Source organism: Cygnus olor, chromosome 23 (genome assembly GCF_009769625.2).
Source record: "Cygnus olor isolate bCygOlo1 chromosome 23, bCygOlo1.pri.v2, whole genome shotgun sequence".
NCBI lineage: Eukaryota > Metazoa > Chordata > Aves > Anseriformes > Anatidae > Cygnus > Cygnus olor.
In genome coordinates, this window is record NC_049191.1 from 7,297,190 (window position 1) to 7,319,779 (window position 22,590).

Here is a 22,590-nt window from a genome sequence, read left to right on the forward strand (position 1 = left end):
TGAACTATGTACAGCATACAAGATGTGGGTGCCTCTACAGCTTTACAAAGCAGTGTGATTATGTCTCTCTGTTGTTTGCAGTGCTCTTCCTAACGACAGCTAACATGGCTGAAGTTTTGGGGTTTTTTTGGCTGCCATTGTACACTGTGTAATTACTTCAATGAACCATCACCACCCTCAGGTCCTCCTCTCCAAGCCTGTTTTGAGTTCAACCTTATGTAGGTATGGTTTAGATTGCTTTTTCCTAGATGAATTTAAGGTAGTTTGCTGCTTTTCCTAATTACTCTAAATTCATCCAGGGAAAAGGAATCTAAACCATATCTGAAGGGCAACAAGAGGGACTTCTAGGGCTCTTGTAGGCACACCAGCAGCAAAAGACCAAGAAAACTGTCAGTCAGCTGCTGAGCAGGGCAAGTGATCAACTGATGAAGAACACAGGTAGAGCTGAGATAACTCTATGTCTTCCTTACTTCAGGCTTTACCGTCAAGGCCAGCTCTCAGGCCTTCCAAATCCTTGTGCCCAGTGGCAGGGCTCAGAAGAGGACAGCACCACACGTACAGATGGTACAGCTGGTGACCTTGGGGATGGCTCTTCCAGGAAGCTCTGCTAGAGGCTTCAGCGAAGGTCACTTCACTGCTCCCTGCCTTGCAAGCTGCATTTGAGCTGAGACTCGCAGTTTTGGCACCTTCCTGAACAATACTGCACCTAAATGGTATGCCATGCCCAGATGGATACCCTTCAATCCAAACCATGACCCATGGACCAGCCTCTGGGTAGCCTCAGACCCGACTCATCACTACGGAGCTGCCTGGCACAGGATGGTGGTTAACCACAGTGACCATCTCCAAATGCCGTTCTGACCCTGACATGGTTTCCCAGCTTGACCTCAAATCTGCCCATGGACTCATGTGGCAGCCTCTTGCCTCAGCCTAGACACCAGCCAGCTTGTCTTGCTCACCCCTTTGGGTGCTTGGGTACCTTTGGGTACTGAGGGACTGTACCCTTGCTGGTGAGGGCACAGCTGCTGCAAGCCTTGCTACCACAATTAGCTCCCCTTCTTTAGGGATTGCATGTCCCTGCTGCTCCCTGACACTATCAGTGCCAGAGAAAGATTAGGTTAGAGACCGCCTTAAAAAAAAAGCATGTCCATATGACCATACAGACTGAAAAGGGAGGTGGCCAGTGTCACTGTAAAGGCACTCTCTGTCAACTTTTGAAAGGTCATATCAATCCTCGGAGGTCACTGATAACTGAAAAATGGCAAATGTCATGTTCAAAACAGGCAATAAGGGAAATACAAGCCAGTCTGAGTTGCTTTAGTGGCCCAGACGACTGCAGAGAAAATTTACATGGAGACCATTCCCATGCACGTGAATGGCAAGAAAGCAGCTGAGAAGAGCCATTGTGGATCCATCCAAGGCCAATGGTTCCTGACCAACCAGACTGCCTTTTCTGATAAAATGGTGGGCTCCATGGAAGAAGAGAGCTGCTGACTTCATTTCAGTAATGCAAAGTCCCTCAGCATCCTTGCAGCCACTCTGTGCAGGTATAAACTACGGACAGACTACACAGCAGATGAAAAACTGTCTGGACTGCCAGATTCAATATAGGTGAAGTGCCAGGTGTAGAGCCATAGAAGGAAGGAAGAAGTTTTTAGAGCTGCTTAGAATGGCAAAGTGACACTGGAGTAACCTCAAACATTTTTAAAGTTTGGTGCTTTGTTTTCGTGAAGCAACTTCTTGGGCCCAAAATCTATCCTTACTTCTGTTGCTCAGTGCTACTGTGCACGGGGATAGTGTATATTCTGGGGGGGGGACAAAGAAGGAGCATGTCCAGAGAAGGGCTACAAGGCTGCTGAAGGGCCTGGGACACAACTCCTGTGAGGAGCAGCTGCGGGAACTGGAGTTGTTTGGTCTGAAGAAGAGGAAGCTCGGGAGACCTTGTTGCTCTGCCTGAAAGGAAGGTGTGGGGAGCTGGGGGTCAGCCTCTTCTCACAGATAACCAATGAAAGGCCTAGAGGGAATGGCCTCAAGTTGTGCCAGGGGAGGCTTAGGTTGGAAATAGTCAGTTAGCTATAGACTGGTCAGCCTCACCTCCATCCCTGGAAAGGTGATGGAGCAACTTATCCTTAGCGTTGTCTCTAGTCGTATCAAGGATAAGAGGGTCATTAGGGGCAGTCAACATGGCTTCACCAAGGGGAAGTTATGTTTGACCAACCTGATAGCCTCTTATGGGGATATAACCGGGTGGATAGATGATGGAAAGGCAGTGGACGTGGTCTATCTTGACTTCAGTAAAGCCTTTGACACCGTCTCCCACAGCATCCTCACAGCTAAACTGAGGATGATGGGGTAGTGAGGTGGACTGTGAACTGGCTGAAGGGAAGAAGCCAGAGAGTTGTGGTCAGTGGGACGGAGTCGAGTTGGAGGCTTGTATCTAGTGGAGTTCCTTAAGGGTCGGTACTGGGACCAGTGTTGTTCAATATATTAATCGATGACTTAGATGAGGGAATGGAGTGCGCCATCAGCAAGTTTGCTGATGACACTGAACAGGGAGGAGTGGCTGACACGCCAGAAGGCCATGCTACCATCCAGCGGGACCTTGACAGGTTGGAGAATTGGGCGGGGAGAAACTTAATGAAATATTATAAGGGCAAGTGTAGAGTCCTGCATCCGGGCAAAAACAGCCCCAGCCACCAGAATAATTGAGGACTGTCCTGCTGGAGAGCAGTGAAGGGTAAAGGGACCTGAGGGTCCTGGTGGACAGCCAGGACCATGAGCCAGCACTGTGCCCTTGTGGCCAAGGCTGGTAGTATCTGGGGTGTATCAGAAGGGGTGTGGTTAGTAGGTCAAGAGAGGTTTGCCTCCCCCTCTACTCTGCCCTATAAGACCACATCTGGAATATTGTGTCCAGCTCTGGGCACCTCAGTTCAAGAAGGACAGGTTAACTGCTTGAGAGAGTCCAGCACAGAGCCACAAGGATGATTAAGGGAGTGAAGCACCTCCCTTACAAGGAAAGGCTGAAGGAGCTGGGTCTCTTTAGCTTGGAGAAGAGGAGACTGAGGGGTGACATTATTAATATTTAAAAAAAGTAAAGGGGGATTGTCAGGAGGATGAAACCAGGTTCTTCTCAGTGACATCTAATGATAAGACAAGGGGCAATGGATGCAAGCCGGAACATAGGAGGTTCTGCTTAAATATGAGACAAAACTTTTTCACTGCAAGGGTGACAGAACACCAGAACAGGCTACCCAGGGGGGTTGTGGAGTCTCCTTCTCTGGAGACTTTCAAGGCTCACCTGGACGTGTTCCCGTTTGACGTGATTTAGGTGTTCCTGCTCCGGCAGGGGGATTGGACTGGGGGATTAGATGATCTTTCAAGGTCCCTTCCAATCCCTAACATTCTGTGATTCTGTGAAATTAGAAGACATTTCTTCTCAGAAACTGCAGTCAGGCATTCAAACAGGTTGCCCAGGGAAGTGGTGGAGTCACCGTCCCTGGGGGTGTTCAAGGAAAGGTTGGACGTGGTGCTTAGAGACATGGTTTAGTGGGTGACATTGGTAGTAGGGTGATGGTTGAACCAGATGACCTTGGAGGTCTTTTCCAACCTTAATGATTCTATGATTTTATGATTCTAACTACCAATCTACAATCTAACTACTGGCTGGTAACAAAAAGCAACCTACAATAGCAGTTACTGGAAGCAATATTAACATCTTCATCATGACCAGACTGATGGGACAGAATGCCCCTTCGTCCAGTGTATGGATAAGAGCAAACCGGGGGGCTGAATGCCTGAATGCCTTCAAATGCCTGAAAGGCAAAACTGCAAGTACAATGAAATGCTGGAGGAGTGGGCTGGCAGGAACCTCATGGAGTTCAACACAGACAAGTGCCATGTGCTGTACCAGGGATGGAGCAACACCATGCAATAGGGTTGGGACCCAACTGGGAAGTCACAGATCTGCAGGAAGGAAAACGGGGATCCTAGTGGACAAGAAGCTGAACCCAAGTCAGCTGTGAGCCCTCACAGCAACAAAGACTAGTCTCAAGCTGGACTACGTTAAAGCCAGCGTAGCCAGCAGCAGAGGAAGGCGACCACTCTGCTCTATCTGTGAGATGGCATCAAGAGTACTGTATTCAGTTTTTGGCTCCCTAGCGTGAGAAGGAGCCACAGCGTCAAGCCAAAGGGCCATTTAGATGAACAGGTGGCAGGCACACGTGACATCCAGGGAGATGCTGAGGAAACTGGTCTTGTTTAGCCTGAAGAACAGAAGCTGAAGGAAGTAACAGGAATCTAATTGCTGTCTTCCACTGCGAAAAGAACATCATAGGAAACACGCAGCCAGACTCATCTCAAGTGCCTTGAGAAAGAGGCAATGGTCACAAATTGTAACAAGGAAAATTCCAGCTGGACCTAAGGAAAAAATTCTTCACTGTGAGAGTGGGTCACACTGGAGAAGTGACCCACAAGGATGGTGACATCCACCCTTGCACATTTTCAAAACCCTAGTGGACAAGACCCTGAACAAGACCATCCATCCACATACTTGCACAACTCCCATGGTTTAAGAAGGTGGAATTTTCCTCTACATAATCTATGCTGACACTTTTCCACCAGACTGCATTTTCCAGTAAACACGGATTTTGTCTTTCATAACTCTTTATCATCTCACTGCTGCTGGAAGTCAGTCATCTGTAGGGAGTTCCCAGGGTATCTAAAGCAAAACATCTTTAGCAGTAACATACAAGGAATTCACTGACCTTCTCTGTGATGGCCTTATCACACCCCTCAGGTGCCCACTCCTTGACCCCTGATCACCAAGCAGTCCCACACAATCACTACCTGACTTCCTTCTTTTGATGAATTTAGAGAATGTTTTACCACTGGTTTGAGCTTCCTTTTGCAAGGTGCTCTTCAATTTCCTTTTTACCCCTTTTAATTCTGTCTACATTTCACCTGCCATGTTGCAGATTTTCCTGGTCTCACCTGGGCATTCTTTCCATTTGTTAAACATTCATCTTTCCACATGATGGCTTTATTATTATTATTATTTATTTTTATTTGGTAGCTTTCCCACAGAGCCACATAGAGATTCTGGGGGTACAAACCATAATTTTTTTTTCACAGCCTTCAAGCTGCATGTAGGCTACATTTTGTGCAGCCCTTTTTAAGCTTGGGGGGAAACTGTAAACTACTTAATTCATTTTTATGTATTTTAATTTCTTGAAGTTGAACATCCATGTGCTGAATTTATTTGGTCTGCTGTCCCCTTCTACCCAGTTTCATCTAATTGTACTGTAGTTGCTATTACAACTGTCCCTCTTATAGCTCAAAGTAGATCCTATGCACCACCACACTCAGAAAAACAGCTTCTCTTGTAGGTTTAACATTGGCTGCTGTAGGAAACAGTCATTCACGGAGTCAGAAAAATGTTCGCTCTGCATTTCTTCCTGATGTGCCATAGAATTAGTCTCTGTCTAGGTAGCTGAAATCTCCTACTACTACTCTTCTAAATTTGCAACTTCTTTGATGTCATATAACAGTTCCTGATCACTATCACTGTCCTGATTCAGCAGTTGCCAGAATAATCCTAGTAGTATATTTAAGGTCTGGGATCTTCACCCATACAAACACGTACTTCTCTTTTCCTGTATTTTTAATGCTGTTACCCTTTATACAGTCCTTCACGTACAGTGTTTTTCTCCCACCATATTACCCTACTCTACCATTCCTGTAAAGCTGACATTGCTGCATCCCAAACATGATCTCCTTCCACTGTATCTCACAGATAGCTGTTGCAGTACAGTTAGCATTTGATGCCAGTCATGGTAGTTCTCAGTATCAAAACAACATCTGTAATCACACTTAAAATAATTGGTGTGATTACAGGATCTACAACTGATTAACGCTGTTGTGTGAAGAGTCACCTAGAACAAGAAAGAACACATTTCACTTACAATTCAACAACCTCAAACCTTATAACTGGCTTTATATTATCATCAACAGGTATCAAACAAATGTAGGCTTAAGACGGTAAAAGATTAACTTCTATCTTCTCACCACATCTCACTGGCAAAATCCTTTTCCTTCTCTGCTCTTAGTAGGTCAGCCAAGTTTCAAAGAAGAATGAACTCCACAAATGGAAGCAACATCTCCTCTGTTAGGTAAAATCTGGGCAAAGAGATATATGATGATTTTCTTCCCAATCCTATATTAAAGGTCTCCTTTCTCCCCATTCTCTCCTTCTTTCCTGTTAGTTCAGATGCTCTTCAGTGTCAATCATAATTAGTAAATGCTGTCAGTGACCAAATCAAATGCAACCTAAGAACCTATGACCCAATCCTGAGGATGACATGTATTATATTTTATAAAAACAGAGAGAATGGGCTATTATTTATTTATTGTATGTTTTTTATAGTTATTATTTTTGTAATGTTTACTTTTATTGTCTAACACACCTATTCTCCAGACTACAACAATCAATTTTAAAAAATCTATATACAAATCCCCCATAATAGTACAAAGTTTCTAAACAGGCCTCAAAAGATCTTGTAGCCAGGAAAACAAAATTTTCACAGTTAAAAACACATTCATATTTCCTTTGTCTTCCCTGCTGTCTTTCCATCTGTTCTCATTTCCATTTTGTTCTTTCATGCCATCACTTATTTGAATTATCTGATAGTACAGTCATTACATAACATTTTATATTTAGCCTATAAAAAATATTTTCAATTCAAGAGTACTCAAATACAGTAACTTCTAAAAGTGATGTCTCGTTCCCATCAACTCTCTTCTCCAGAAACCAAAAAGTATATTTCTAGACAACTAAATTTTGGTGACATGAACTTTCAATCTTTAGATCTGTCCTACCTTCACACTTTTTCTTTACTATTGAGAAAAACAGCTTTTTCTCCCTGCATTCTTCCAAGTCTTCTTCTAAAAGTAGCAAAGAAGTGCATTCTGGCCAATATTAAAAAAAAAAACAAACAGGAGAGTAAGAAAAAGAGAGTATGAATTATTGAACACTGCTCCAGGCATCACGTAAAACAGGCCCTCTAACCTTTTGGTATGTACAAGTGTTGCTTGATTCCAGGGAGAAACAAACAAGATCATGAAGATATCTTCATTGCTATGGATATATTTTCCTTCAGACCTTATCATTGAGAATTAATCCCTAACCAGACAACAAATAAATCCTAGCAAAAATAGTGCTGTGTGTTCTGATATTTCTGATTGTTGTACACTAAAATCTGGAACGCAGAATGAATTTGGGCGGATTAAGCACTACATCATTCTTTTACCAAGATATTTATAATTAGTTGAGTCGCAGCAAATGATATCATGCATTTTATTTTTAGCTGACACCAGTTGCAAAGTGAATCATGTTATACAAACTACCACAGAGGTAATCAAAAACCATTTAACCTTACACTCTGTTAAGCTGCAATTAGTTTTGCTTAGCAATTGGACTGGGCGATGAATGCAGGCACAACCCATTTTTGCTGCTCAGGGCGCCCGGTTGGCTGTAACTCTTGTGACTGAGTGCCCACTCCCAGCAGTGACTGATACGCCCCAGGTTTCGGCAGAACCAGCAGCGACACACACCTTCATGCCTGCAAGGCCAGAGGAGAGCTCACTGCCGGCTCTTCCCATCCTCTGAGCAACAGGACACTTGTGCTCTTTCTGGCACAAAGCACAGACGAGGTGCAGCTCTTCAGACACATCTTGTCCAAACTTCTGCAATGAGATCTCAGGAACTTGCCCAGCTGACAGGATAGTGAATTTTGACCAAACATAGATGATTTATTCAAAAGGCTTTAGAAGGAAAATGAGAACGGTGAATATTTTATTTCAGGGCTTTTCTTACTGCATCTCAACAAGGAATTACCTTCTTGCTCACCACATGAAACTGGTAACCTTTGAGAAATAAAGTCCACAGTATTTTCTACTACCTTTCAGCTCCAAAAGCTGTTCTCATCAAGACAATCCCAAAGTGCCGTCTTCTTTGAGTTGAGCCTAAGCCATCAGCCTGCCAAAAATGCCGCCTTGAAATAGTCCGCTTTTTACTCTCACCATTGCAAGAAGCAGCTGCATGACAAACACTGGATTATGACAGCATCAGCCTTTAAAAACTAATGTCTTCAGTAAAGACAACCATATGTTCCTTACAACAGCATCCAAAAAAAGGTCATATCGTTCAGAGACTAGAGAAGCTCAGCCAACAAGTTGTTGCTGTTTTTTACTTCAGCACAGAGGTAAATTGTTTAGGTCCTCGAATGCTACAATACAGTTTAATAATTCAAAGAACTGTCAAGCAACATTTGCCATCTTATTTTAAAATGCTGAGAGTAGTGGTATCATTGACTTATGGTGACATTTTGGCTTCCTTCAGCTCAGGTAAGAGTGTTTTATAATGGTTTTTTTTTTAAGCCAGAAGAATTAATTTTTTCCTCATACACAGAATATCAACCTAGCAGCAGGCCTGGCATGACAGATAACTACTGGATAGAAAAAAATTGATACAGTAGAAAAAGAAGAATAAAACTTTTGTGTCCATACAGTTCTCCAGAATACCAGACAAAGTAACGAAGAAGGAGTTGGTACTATTTTTGAGTCCCTTTATCTTCTAGAAAGGCAAACTCCCCTCCCTGTACCCCAAAAGTTCTGTATTGACAGGAAACGGAGGTTTAAAACAAATAAAAAACAAGGCAATGGTTTCTGAAATGTCAAGAACTCTTACAATGGTATTGAACAAAACATGAGACAGTGCAAATGGGACCAGACTTCTACATAAAACTTCAAAACCTGGAATCCAGAGTTGTTTTTCTGTGACGGTATTTTTCCCCCATCGGTAAAAGAGAACAGCTATGCCTTTACCAGGAAAGAAGAGTGGAGATTATTTTTTTTTTCAACAAACCCATGATAAAGCCTACTTCAGAATACTTCCACGTGGTTTTCATAGAATCATCACAGAATGCTTTGGGTTGGAAGGGACCTTAAAGACCACCTAATTCCAACCCCCTGCCATGGGCAGGGACCCCTCCCATCAGCCCAGGTGCCCCCAGCCCCATCCAGCCTGGCCTTGGGCACTGCCAGGGATGGGGCACCCACAGCTCCTCTGGGCAGCCAGGGCCTCACCGCTCTCAAAGTAAAGAATTTCTACCTTATGTCTAATCTAAACCTTCCCTCTTTTAAAAAGAGTTTTGAACAAAGCTGTCACCTCTCTGCTCTGAAGAGTGATTAATCATCTGCTTTTTCAAATGATACAGGTACTAAATACTGAATATGCCTTCCTCTTCCCTGCTCATCTTAAATCAATCATAACTAAGGAAGAATTTGTTAAGCTCTGTCAAATATAATAGCGCAAAACAATCGTCATGGAAAAGACGTTAGTATGAGACTATTTTGTAAAATTTTCAAAATGGAATTACACATGATAGCAAGGTATTTATAGAAAAATAAACCATCACCCAAGGTTTAAAGCTGCCATACGCTTTATGTTACGTTCCAGTTGATGACTTTCAGAGAAACAGAACTATCAGTATTTAGATTGAAGTAACACAAACTTCAAGTCTCAAAGGAAGCTCTTGGGATGTGAGAATAGATCGCTAGACATGGAGATCTCTCAAGAGGAGAAACCCATCTTCTGCAGAACTGAAGAACCATTCAATTGCCCCTGAAATTAGACAAGCCATATTCTTAATTCCAGTAGTTTATCTAAGAGATGAAGAAAAATCCCAATCAGATTCATCACAATAGTAGGCTGTTTTTCTAAATACAAATCTGTTTTTTTTAGTTGTATAACCCAGTTAAGAACTGTCCGGTGACATCCTGGGAAAGACAGAACAGCAGTGACTGGTGTCGTGTAGATCAAAAGGACACCATACACTGAAGAGCCTGCAGTGACATGCTGTGTTTTCTCACCTCAACACTACTCTAAATACCAGGTTTGTGTAACGCATTAGAATAGGAGAGAAGCTGACCCCTCGCAGCAACCTTAACTGAAGCTCTAGATGCGGCTGCAGGAAGGAAGAAAAGATTTGAAGTTCCTGCCTCAGGTACCGGAGTACCTTCAGTCACAGCACCCACATGAGCTGATTTAATCGCTGCTAGAGAAGGGCCACCAGAGAGAATACTGCTGAAGAGCTGCTTGTTTTGCTGCCTTTTAACAAATGAAAGGAAAAACTTCCAGACAAATTAGGATGACAAAAAAAAAAAAAAAAAAAGAGAATAAATTAAGGATAAGACAAAGGAAGGAAAAACTGAAAAATGCCTCCCTCAACTTACAACTAACCGGAGTGTGCCACTGGTCATGGTTTGGGTGACCAAAGAAAACACTCACGAGACGCTGCAAGAGACAACATTGCCTGGAGTTGGGTTGTGCTTGTAGACATTGCTGGGTAGGAGATCATACAGAAACCTCCTGTTGTTAAATTCTCATGGGATTCCATTTAGGCACTCAAAAGTTTCCTGTACATCTCCATCCTGACAGCTCCTTTTTCCCTTGCAGAGAGGAAATAAAAAATATTCCTATTTCTGATAAGTAAGAATACAGGCACTGAGTTACTCATGTCCACCCTCAGATAATATCCGCTGTAAATCTTGAAGCTTTATGCATTATGTGACTTATGCATGAGAATGCACTACTTGTCAGGTTTTTCATTCAATTACAAAAAATCAGTATGTTTTATCCAGTTTTACGTGTAACCATATATAACCTTCAGTATACGACAGCTAGGACACAGCATGCTTAACTTGCTGTACAGGTACTCCAACCTGTTAACACAAAATGTGGAAACCCTTTTAATAAACTATATGACATATTCAATTCAAAACTCATTCAACATCTCAATGTTTATAGAGCAAAGTTTTAAGAAGCTACAAATCCTTCAAAAGTCAGCAATTACACGGGAATTACCACAAGTCGAACACATCTGTGATGGGGAAGTGACAGTTCTGCAATCCCATCTGTCACACAAACAGCACACAGCGACCAACGGGCCATAACTGCTGCTGCTGTTGCATGGAAGAGCTGAGATAGAGGTAAAAGCCGCAGAAGGACACTGTGCAGTAGTTCTAACGGTTTGTGAACTGCTAGATCTTAACCACAGCCACCTTGTAAATGGTTAGAAGCGGGAATGTAGCTGCGTAATGTTGGTTGCGTGGTAAAAGCTGGATTGCGGAACTGCACAACTAAGAAGTAATATACCACGGGGTGATTTTTTTAAAAAAGCTAACTTGATAGCTACATTTGGATAAGTCATTAGTTTTGCAGATTAAGAAAACTACAGTCTTTATGCATTTTTAAAAGTAGCTAATTACAAAAACAGTGACTTGAGGTATGTGAATTGTCACGATTCTAAACAAAAGCCTATCTTATTTGGTATCTTGAATTTAAGATAATCAGGAAGAAGCAGAAGTGAGGGAAAACAACAGAGGCAGGTGACAATTGTAAAAATCTTCTCCTACCAGCTAATACAGCTGACTTTTAATTGCTAGTCAGAAATTACCAGACTATGGATTAAGTGCATAACAGGTGCAGAAGTAGAGCTAGCTCCATACAGAGAGGTCCACCACAACATAATCTGATAATCCATCTGATTTACTACAGTTACGCCGCATTGAGGACTAGCTCTAGTCTGGAAACAATTTAGCCACACCATGCACTGCAGAGACCAAACCAATAAGGCATGCTGTGCCCGACCTGGCTCCACACAAAGCTTCAGCAACTCTGCAGAGCATTCCCAGACCCAGGAATGTCCAGCAGAGCTGATCTGGGTCCAACGCAGCTATAAAGCCCAACTGGTCATGGTCCTACCAAGCTCAAACACATCGTCTTGGACATATCTGCACAAGCTCCAGTGCAAACAACAATTAAATCCATCCAGACTAAGATGTACAGATACATTTATGGATGTTAAGATATTCAAATGCATCCAGACGAGGGTGCAAGAGCTGGAAGGCATGCCCTATGAGAAGAAGCTGAGGACATGTGGGTTGTGTAGTCTGGAGAAAAGGAGGCCAAGAGGTGACCTCCTTGCTCTCTGCAACTCTCTGAGGAGGGGGAGCACAGGAGGTCTCTTCTCCCCGGTAACTGATCACAGGGTGCACGGGAATGGCACCGAGCTGCGCCAAGAGATGTTCAGACCGGGCATGAGGAAAAATTTCTTTACCGTGAGGGTGGTCAAACACTGGAACGGGCTTCCTAGTGAGGTGGTTGGTGCCCCATGCCTGGCAATGTTCAGGAGACATTTGGACAGTGCCCTCAATAATATGCTTTAACTTCTGGCTAGCCCCGAAGAGGTCAGGCAGTTGGACCAGACGACCTTTGCAGGTCCCTTCCAACTGCAGCGCTCCTGGCAAAGCCAACGCAGACTGAGCAAGGCCCCCCTGAGCCAGAGCTACCCACCACTCGCGGCCCTACGAACAACCCCCCGAGGCCCCGGCGCGTCCCGAGCTGCCCGCAGCCAGTTTTTCCTCCCCAGGGACCCCACGGAAGCCGCTCCCCTCTCCCCGAGCTGAGGGAGTCACCGAGCGGCTTCCTGCAGCTCTCGGCTGCTTCCGGGCGCCGCCGGGAGCACCGGGCCCCACCGTGCTGCGGGGGGCAGCGGCGGCCGGGCGCTGAGTCCCGAGCTCCGCCCCGGCCGCGCTCCGCCATCGGCCTCCGTTCCGGCGGGGGAGGGCGACATGCGGCCCCCACGCGCCCCCGAGCTGCGGCCCGCTGGGCCCGGAGGGGCCGGCGCGGCGCCGGGGCCCCGCGGAGAGGGAGAGCAGCGCGCGGCCAGGCCCCCCTCGGCGGGCTCTTACCGAGAGGCGGCTCCGCGGCCGGGCCCGGGAGCGCGTCCCGCATCCGACATGGCAGCGGCGGCCCCGCAGCGCCTCGCCCCCGCTAGCGGCGGCCCGACCCGGAACCAGAGCGCGCTCGGCCACGGAAGTGGCGCCGCGGCCCCGAGGCGCCTCAGCGCGGGGCGGGGCCGGGCGGCGGCTCCTGGCTGCGGGCTGCCTCGGGCGGCTGGGCCGGAGGCACCGGGGGCGGTCGTCGCCGTGCCGAGAGGAGCCCCGGGGCGCTGCCGCTCGGTGCCGCGTCCCGGGAGGGTCCCCAGGGCCGCGTGGGCTGGGGGCGGCAGCCCGGAGCCACCCGCTGCTGTGCCGTGCTTCTCGTGCGCTGTTTCGCTGCTGGGGGTGTTATTATTTATAAAACAGCGCGTCACTTTTCAGGCTGAGCGTCAGAGCAGCGACAGAGAGAGTTTGGTGTCTGTTTTATTTCTTTTTTTTTTTTTTTGGTCTGGTAAGTTTTTTGAGCGCACAGACCTTTTTTCAGAAGTTGCTTCCCCTGCGAAGTTATTTTTTTCCCTTCCCTTTTAGCAGGTCAAAACTTGCTGAGGTTTTAATTTTCACCTTTCTCAAGAGTTCATGTGGTGATTAGAAGAAAAAAAAAAAACACCTCCAAAATCGAAAGGAACGCAAATAGGCTGTCAGACAAGCTTTGTCTGCAGATACTGAGGCTTTTCCCGTAAGGGTAAATACAGAAAGATGAGAAGACGGGCTCTTAAACGCCAAAACCCTTGGAAGAAGGACTTTATTTAGAAGAATTTTTGAGGATCAATTTTATTGCAAATTAAAGCACTGTAATGCAACACTGCTGTAAAACAAAGTAATTTCAGGAACAAAAGTAGAAGCTCAGACTGTTTTTTAAAATGCATTTTTACTGACTTAATGATTGCAACATATCCTTCTGAAGTGTCCTCAGAGTTCTTCCTCCATTGTCCCCTTTCCTCAGAAGCAAGTTTACATTTGTTCTCTGAGGTCACACTTGCCTTACAGTTGCCTTCTGTGGAGCAAAGCATATTTAAAAACGGTAAGTAACCTACACTGTAAGCTGTGCTATAAGCTTTCTAGGAATCGATAGAAGACCACATCACCACATAGAATAATGCCTTCCCGTTTCTTCTAAGAGTTACCAAGCTCAGCTCTTAAGTGCTTTAGTGGCTGTGTGGCATTTGAGCTCTGCTATCACATCAGCTGGTGAGGGGAAAAGGGAACAGTCCCACCCTGTCTGTCAGCTGCAAGAGCTTCTCAGGCAGACTGTGGCATCTCAGGAGGGCTAAAATGCAGAAGTAGATTCCTCCAGCAAGCAGGATTTAGGCTTTTAGATGAGAGATTGCCACCCTTGCTGTGCACTATGAGTGACTACAGAAAACAGGGATAAGCTTTGAGCATTTCTGAGGGACGTGGTCAGGGAAAAGTCTCTGCTAAGAACAGAGTCCAGTCTGCTACTACTGGAGCAGAGTCCAGGACCAGGAGGCGAATACATTCAGTTTAGGATCAGATTCAGTTATTTGCCTTGTATGGGGCCTGGAGTGCACAGCTCACCTCAGGAGATGGCATCAGAAAAAGTGTCTTTGTTCTTTTGCTCATTCACACACATAAACATAAAAGCTGCTTAAGGATCTTCAGGAGATAGATCTGAAGGACCCCTGTCTCAACTGGATATAGGCAAGTCTGATACTAATGTTGGTCCTATCTTTGGAAAGACTCGAGCTTGTCCTTCAACTTCTCCTTGTTACTGATGGGTATAGGAAGGCTGCTGTGAATGCATATAAATAATGAGTATCACAATGTCAGATGCGCTTTTCCTGTCATCAGCCAGTCTCCTATATAGTTTGAGGAACCAAAAGGTTGTAAAAAAACAAGTAGCTTCCCTTCCCTGCCCTGCCCTGCCCAATTTCCTGTGCTGGATTGAGCAATTTGGGTCAGAAACAGGAACCTCAATTGTCTTGTGATTTGTAACAGAACTCAGCAACGCTGGAAAACCACTTTGCCTTAGGTTCCTACTGACTGCAGCAAGCCCTGAATGGGGCTGGCTGGTCTCAAGTGTTTCCCAAGTGCATGACTTACATAGTGCACCACATCACTGTGCATTTACTGGTTTACTCAGAAAATGGCCATGGACTATGGACAATGGCCAATGGACTAATACTTCATTCATGGTAGGATATCAAGAACCAGTCAGCTTCATTTCTTCATTGCAGAAATAAAAAGGCTGGGGGAAGGAAATAATGCACAGCTGCTTTTTGGAATCCTAAGTTTAAATAAATAAGAATAAAAATACAGAAGAGTTTTAACCTTTTTTTCTTCTCACAGTAATGCCCATGCTGACAACAGTCTTCTGTTAACTGGAGCCTCCAAAGTGAGAGTGGATCTCCACAAACACATGCAGTCAGCCAAAAAATACCAAACTTTGTGCAAGAGGCCACTTATTTGCCCGTTCTGCAATCATACAAGAAGCCAGGGCAGACAACAGTCCCCCTCGGACACAATGATGATTTGGGATGGGGGCTGAGGCACTGCCAATTTCTCTTCTTTTTCTCGCCTTTGTCCAGTTACATGTCTAATTCAAAAGCTGAGAGCAAAGACAAAAGTTCATAATAGCTGCTCCTAGGCATCTGTGAAGTACGGACCCCAACAGACCATGCGAGTATAGATGTATCTCTCTTCTTTGATGGAACTGTTAGGAACTCCTTGGACTATGTCCCTTTTAGCCACTCAGGAGCTTCTTTTGCTCATACTCTTAACAGAACCATGCAAGCTGCTCAGAAAAGTTACTCGATTATGTTAGCAGTTCAGTGTGTTCCTCCAGGTTTTTCAGAAGCCTCTTACAGCTCAGACACTGGACTCTTCTTGGGAGCTGGGTGGGCAAAGGACAAGGGATGGTGCTACCTGGGCTGACACAATGGATAATTTCAGTGTACTTTACTTCCAGCTGCTCACTGCAGACACTCAATGTGTTTCTTTCAGGCAGATTGCCTGAGCTGTTGTCAGTGCCCTCAGCCCAGACAGAAAGTGCTTTTCTCACAGATTATTACAGGTTCCAATTCTGCTAGATGTGTGTGATAGAAGGAATCACAGAATGGTTGAGGTTGGCAGCGACCTCCGGGTCTATCTGGTCCAACCCCCTGCTCAAGAAGGGACACCTAGAGCAGGGTGCCCAGGACCAAGTCCAGACGGCTTCTGAACATCTCCAAGGAGGGAGACTCCACAGCCTCACTGGGCAGCCTCTTACTAGCACTCAGTCACCCATACAGTACAGAAGTGCTTCCTGGTGTTCAGGAGGATCCTCCTGTGTTCCAGTTTGTGCCCATTGCCTCTTGTCCTTTCACAAATGAGCATTCATTCTTCTATCTAAGGGATAAAGGAAATATAATAGCCTGGTCCTCTGTTGTGTCCCTCAGTGCCTTCTCTTGAGAAAAGATGAGTGACTGGTTCACACTTCCCAGTCTCAGCAATTAGAACCCATCTGACCTAAATCCTAATGGCATCCTCTTGGTGAATGGTGCCCTCAATCACTGTGTCTGTGGTTTGCCTGGAGCACTTTCGACTCCCTTTCATGTTTTTCAGGTTTTCTGAAACGTGCTTCTGGAACTTCTTGGTGAGGAAGCAGTAGATGACTGGGTCCAACACACAGTTCGTACTCAAGAGGCACAAAGTCACTTGGTGAGCATCATTGAGTTGCTGGCGCAAACGATGGTTCTCCTTCTGCCATTGCTCCAGAACAGTCAGTGTCCAGGGCAGGTCCACAATGTGATGAGGTACAAAGCTTATGATGAACACCACTAGCACTGTGCAAACCATCCAGAGCGCCCTTTGCTTGACATGAGCACTCTTCTGCTGCTGCCCTGATTTGGAGAAGAGGGTCCTGATAATGACGATGTTCCAGGCTAGGATAAATAAAAAAATGATACAGAAGAGGATGCAGATGATGACATGAATGGCAAGAACAGGTGTAACATTGCTAGTAGAGTCATAGCGCTCAAAGCAACGCGTGTAATTCTTCAAGCCCATTTTCTCCACATTAGTATTATCATCAAAAACATAATACAAAGAGCTGCCCACTGTTATGATCCAGATAGCTGCTGATAAAAAGATCCCCCTTCTCCGAGTGGTAAACTGAGCAGCTCTAATGGGATTAGTCACGGCTTGGTAGCGGTTGTATGTGATGACCATCAGAAAGGCAACAGAAGCGTAGGTGTTAACGAAAAATAAGCAGCCAGCTACATTACAGAGGAACTTGTGCATGAACCAGTCTCCATCGTGGTGATAGTAAATAATCCACAGTGGCATTGTAATCAGGAAGAGCAGGTCAGCTATTGTCAGGTTCAGCATGAATATCTTGATTTCATTGAGTTTCTTGGTGTGATAAATACGTCTGAAAATCCAGAGCACATAGCAGTTGGCAACAAAGCCCAGAATGAAAATGATGCTGTAGAAAACAGTGAAGAGGTCATAGCGAAACGGAGAGTCTATTGGGGATGCACTACCTTCAGCACCACCTTTACCCTCTCCAGACATTGTGCTGCCGAGTGGACACGTCTGATGCAGAATTTCCTGCTCTACCTTTTCTTCTTACCTAAAAATATAAAGCATAAAATGACCTGATTGGTACAGTGCCATTGCCAAGCCAAAACCCACCTTTCATTTTCAGCTGCCTGTGACCACAGGAGTTTTGCCCCATGCCCTGGGTCAAGCTGCAGGTACCTGCCCTGTCCAATTGTTCCTGTCTTCTATCCTGTTTCCATGCCATTCTACCCTCTGTGACTTCATCCAGTGTTTTTTTGCTGCACTGCAGATCTCAGATCACTAATTTCAAAAGAGTTTTCTGTATTAAGGTTCTTATAACAGATAAAATCACTCTGCTCCCAGCTAAGTAGACTGAGCTTCTAAATCTTTTACTGTAAGCAAGCAGGTTTTCCATTTGTCTTATTTTTCCTGTGGTTCTTTCTTAATGCTTCCTAACTTCCCTACATTTATTTTAACCTAGAAATTCTAGAACTGAAACAATATCTAGTAAAAATATCTCACTAGTGCTACGTTTCCAGAGTTGGCTTTTACGTGTTTTTACGCGTTTTCTGCTTACGCTTGTAAAGATTTTGTTTTCTTAGTTACAGTCACTGCAGGGTCAAACATTGACTTCGTAGGCTGCCAGAGCTCTCAGTGTTTCTACTGAATGAATGATGTGAAAGATGAGTCGCTAGCTCTAAAGGGTGGTGTACATTCTTGATTCTTAGCTACAGCTCTCTTTCTTAAAAGCCTGGCTGTTGTCTATTGTACCATCATTTTGAATTCAGGTTGTCATCAAACCACTCTCTCTTTTTTTTTTTTTCCCTACCATTTCTGCAATAAATGCAATTGTCAGCATCAGCAATTCTGTACTTTCTTATGTCATTGAAGCTACTGACAAACACAGTCTCTAATGAGACACTTTCAGGATTTTAATATTAGTAGTCCGCACCTCAGTTAGTATTTCTTCAGATTTTACCTACAGTTTTGACATCAAATTCCTGCATCATCAATACTGTATGTGTTCTTGTCCCACATTTGTGTGGGATTCAGTCTAATCCCTTACATACTTTAACATGCTTCTTTCACTATCCAGAGGATGTACATTCCTGTTCTTGGCTCTAGCACCAACGACCTGTGTGGCACTGGACAGGCACTCACCTCTTCTTGACACAACCCTGCAGATCTGCTGGTTTTTTGCTCCTTCTGGAAGTCATGGGAAGATAGCTGACTAGAGCAGGGAAAGCAGTTTGAGAACCACCAGCAAGGGTACGAGGTTGCTCATTCACATCACACTTGCTGGGTTTGTAACTAATTTGAGTCAACAAAAGGTTTGTAAAATGTAGAACATGGTGATTTACCTTGAGAAAGAGTACACGTTACCACTAGTTATGATGCCTAAATTTCTTGTGCAAGTTACGGTGGTAATGCCAAGTGCTGCACAGTGCAATGTGCTTGTCTTGGCTCTGCCAGCGCCATGGACAGCAAGCTTTTTACCCCAAAGACCACTGCCTCCTCAGAAAGCACCATCCTACCTCAAAACTTTCTGCATCTTCCCCAGCAGCAGAGACATGAAGCCCCAAATCACCCTCTCTGAGCTGAGTCACTTTTGTGCCCATGTGCCAGTGGTTCCTCATTTACACATTTGCAATTTTCCTCTGCAAATAGGGAAGTCATCTCTACCTCGAGAACACTCTCTTTCCTCAGAAAACTCTGCAAATGCCTTTGTACTTCTTCAGAGCTGTTAGGAGAGGGAGGTGGTAGTCACCGTCCCACGCCTGTCCCTCCTTACTCCTCACGGGTGCTCTAAGGACATGACAACTACAGATGTCCACAACTTGTTGTTGGACCTTCCCATTGCTGCTTGCTGATGGACAGCACCAGGGTTTGAGTGTCTAAACTCAGTCCTTCAGCCATCTTCCATATGAAGAGACTCCAAAGCCTGGGAATTAACAAGTAACTGTGGCAGTACTAGTAGCTGGCCAGGTGACACATGCATCTGTCCTCTTTCACCTTCATCTCTGGTGAGAACCCCCTGATCTCTAAAAGGTAGTACCTGATCCAGGAGGTGGTAGCCAGGCGGTGAGGATGCCCTCAGGGTCTGGCTGCAGAGGTCTGGCACCTCCCCGAGGAGAACAACGTCTCAGCCCCTGCTGCCCTGTGGAGAGGTCCCAGAGCAGGCAGGGGCCTGTGCTGTTTCCTGTACTGACTTTGATTCGTGCAGGACTCAGAGCAAATCCTACTAGTCATCTTATGGCTCCATTTCCACCCCTTCATTTGTGGATGAAGAGTGGTGATAATCACAACATGGCCTTAAATAAACGTCTGTTAGACACAGCTCTTCCACTCACTGAGGCACCATCCCTGGTAAAGACATAAGCCAGTCGGAAAGGTTTGCATCTCTCAGCTCAGAGGCGTACCTAGCAGATACAGACGCTCCGGGAAGGGATGAAAAGAGACTGGTGGGGACCTTTGTGTTTTATACACTGTTCTGATGTTAGAATAATAAAGAAAATCAAGTCCTAATTACCTATGATCATTAGAGACCTTATGTTTCTTTCAAATTTGCCTCCTAAACCCCCAGTTCTAAGTAGCTGCCAACTGCATCAAATAGTTCTGGTGTTTGGGACTGGAATCTTTGGAATGAAAGATGCTTTATCACTGTAGCACTAAACTTGAATATACCCAAAGTGAGAAAAAAGAAAAGGTGGTGTATTCCCCTCACAGAAATCATGAGGAGATAAGTGCCCACATCCAATACCCAGACATCACTGTTACTCAGAAACTGGTCCTTTGGACTCTGCTGCAGGGAAGTCCCTCTACCCTGCCATTTCTGGTGCTGCACACAGAGGCTCTGGCGGACTTCACTGCTGGTCTTCCCAGGCCTGCCCATCAGCTGCCAGATTTAGCAGACACAAACCTGCATGTCCTCCTCCACTGCAAAGCCGTGCACCTGAGGATAGGTTTGAGCTAAGGGGCTGCACTTTGACCAGTAGAAATGAAAGCAAGAACGTGCTCTACATTGTTAAGTCTGCTGGAAACCTCTGGCAAAGGTGCAGGATGGGTGACTGGAGATGACAATGCTTATACAGCCCTGGCAAGACTTGGTAGAGCTCATCTGTCTTGACAGTAGTAGACTGTGCAGTGTCAATGCCACAGTCCTTCAGGAAATAGAATAGAGAGAACAGCTCGGTTGGAAGGGACCTACAAAGATCATCGAGTCCAGCTGCCTGACCACTTGTCCTGGGTCTGCCTGGGACAGAGTTCCCTCTCCCCACAGCAGCCCATGTAGGCAGGACAGTGCTTATACAGCACCAGTGTTTTGCCTATTGCAGGCACAGCATCGGGGCTGCCTCCAGCCCCCACAGCCAGCAGGCTGAGGGTGGGCAAGTGGTGGGGAGGGGACATGGCCTGGGCATCTGGCCGGAACTGATCAAAGGCATATTCTGCACCATACGCTAATAGGCTCAGCAACAGAAGCTCAGGAAGGGGAAGGAGAAAAATCATGAGTTATTTTTCCTTTCTTGCTTGTCAAGCCAGGTATTCTACAACATACAGCTAGAAGACAGCATGGCACCCTTCCCCTCTAAATTTACTCAATACCAACTTTACTCTGCAGCCTGAGGAACCTGAGTTCACATTTTCATGAGATGTCCTCAGCCCTAAATTCTGGAGTACCGTACAGGGAATCTCACTCATTCTCTCCCATTGAAGTGGTTCCCCTTTGCATAAAACATGTAAACTTTAAACTGAAAGAGAGCAGATTTAGGTTAGATGTAAGGATGAAATTCTTCACAATGAGGATGGTAAGGCACTGGAACAGGTTGCCCAGAGAATTTATGGATGCCCCATCCCTGGAAGTGTTCAAGGCTAGGTCGGATGGGGTTTGGGCAACCCCTTCTAGTGGAGGTTCCCTGCCCATGGCAGTGGGGATGGATCTAGATGATCTTTAAGGTCTCTTCCAAGCCAAACCATTCTGTGACTCTATGATTCTATGAAATGTTCTCCATGCCAGCAGAAGAGAAAAAAAGAGTGGTGGTTGGGTTGTAGGCTGGCAGATGTGGGTCCCGTTCACTGCAACAGCACACTGCACTGCATTACCAAAATCCCTGGCATCTGTAGCTCAAGCCACTGCCTAGTACACTAGTACCTCAACCAATAATCCCAAGTGGTTTGTATTGTCAGCTCCACTGTAGGCAAAACTAGAGATGAAAGTAACCAGATGCACAGCAGAGTGTGGCTGGGACAAATACTTTGCTGGTCCCAGTCTCTCCAGCGGGCCATGTTCTCCCAATAAGGATTTACAGCTACAAGGTGCAAAGACCACACTAACACAAGCTATGGCATCAGCAAAAGCATTTTTCAGCAGTACCAATAAAGTCTATTTTGTGCTTACCACAGGCAAAGGGATTCAGTGCAGTATGTCCATCTTCAGCTTCAGTAGAGAAGTGATGTAAGTCTTATTGAAGGTGCTTGGTCCTCTTCCAATTGTTATATTCTCTGGCAAGGGTCTGAAAGGTGCCCATGCAGGCAGCTCTCAAGAACAGGACACCAATGAGAGCAACTGCAGCATGACTGCAGAGTCACTAACGAAGAGGAAATGTGTGACCTCAGCCCAAAGGAAATGAGAAATAAAATAAACTGTAGAGGAAAGGCAATTAACCACAGCAAAGATCTGGAAAGTCCTTAAAGCTGTTTCCTCAAAGTATCTCTGCTTCTGATAATTGTGAAAGTTGGGGTTTTCCTCTAAAGGCAGAATAGGAATCCACTGTCTGTCCTTGTTTGGACCTGGGATTAGCATTTGAACATCATTTTTCCAAACAGATGAATGGCAGAGGCCAGAAGAGTTTTGACTTAAAAACTTCGAGGAAAGGAAGTGTCAGGAAGCTCATATATCTCACGGGCAGACTCATTCCCTAGCAGAGTCTTCTTCACATTTGTGTTGGGAATAACAGACCCAGGAATCCAGCCATTGCAAACCTCCTTTTATCTCAGGGACCTTCAAGCAGCCACTGAGAAACCACAGCGTGGCAGATCTTCACCTGAACCATCCACCTTCACATCCTGACCACCAAGATTTGGGGCAGCCTGAAGACCACTCATCACAGTGACGCAAATCGGTGCGGTGCTCAGGGGGACACCAGTGACAAGCAAAGCTGGACACATGGTCCTGGCTATGCCCGCAAATTCCAAACTGCAGCTCCCATGCTGGGCAGCCCTGGATCAACGCCAGGACATACCACCCTCCTC

The 22,590-nt window shown here is 45.4% G+C and overlaps 2 protein-coding genes across 9 annotated transcripts in view; both read right to left on the reverse strand.

Annotated features, from left to right (window-relative positions):
• EYA3 (EYA transcriptional coactivator and phosphatase 3) overlaps nt 1-21,928 on the reverse strand; it is a 70,162-nt gene extending 48,234 nt beyond the window's left edge. The window contains exon 1 of one of the 8 annotated variants that reach the window (XM_040535163.1): nt 21,737-21,928. The gene's annotated coding sequence lies outside the window, so the exon portion shown is untranslated. Of the gene's footprint in view, nt 1-12,810; nt 12,974-21,736 lie in introns of those variants that run through there. The other 7 variants (XM_040535167.1, XM_040535170.1, XM_040535166.1 and 4 more) reach the window with 7 other exon arrangements.
• Nucleotides 13,237-21,917, reverse strand: PTAFR (platelet activating factor receptor). Its single transcript, XM_040535173.1, has 2 exons — nt 21,737-21,917; nt 13,237-17,410 (listed from the first exon to the last, which is right to left on the reverse strand). The coding sequence occupies exon 2, from the start codon at nt 17,350-17,352 to the stop codon at nt 16,306-16,308; it is 1,047 nt and encodes a 348-aa protein (XP_040391107.1). The 5' UTR covers nt 17,353-17,410; nt 21,737-21,917; the 3' UTR covers nt 13,237-16,305.
• Nucleotides 21,929-22,590: the final 662 nt, after the last annotated feature.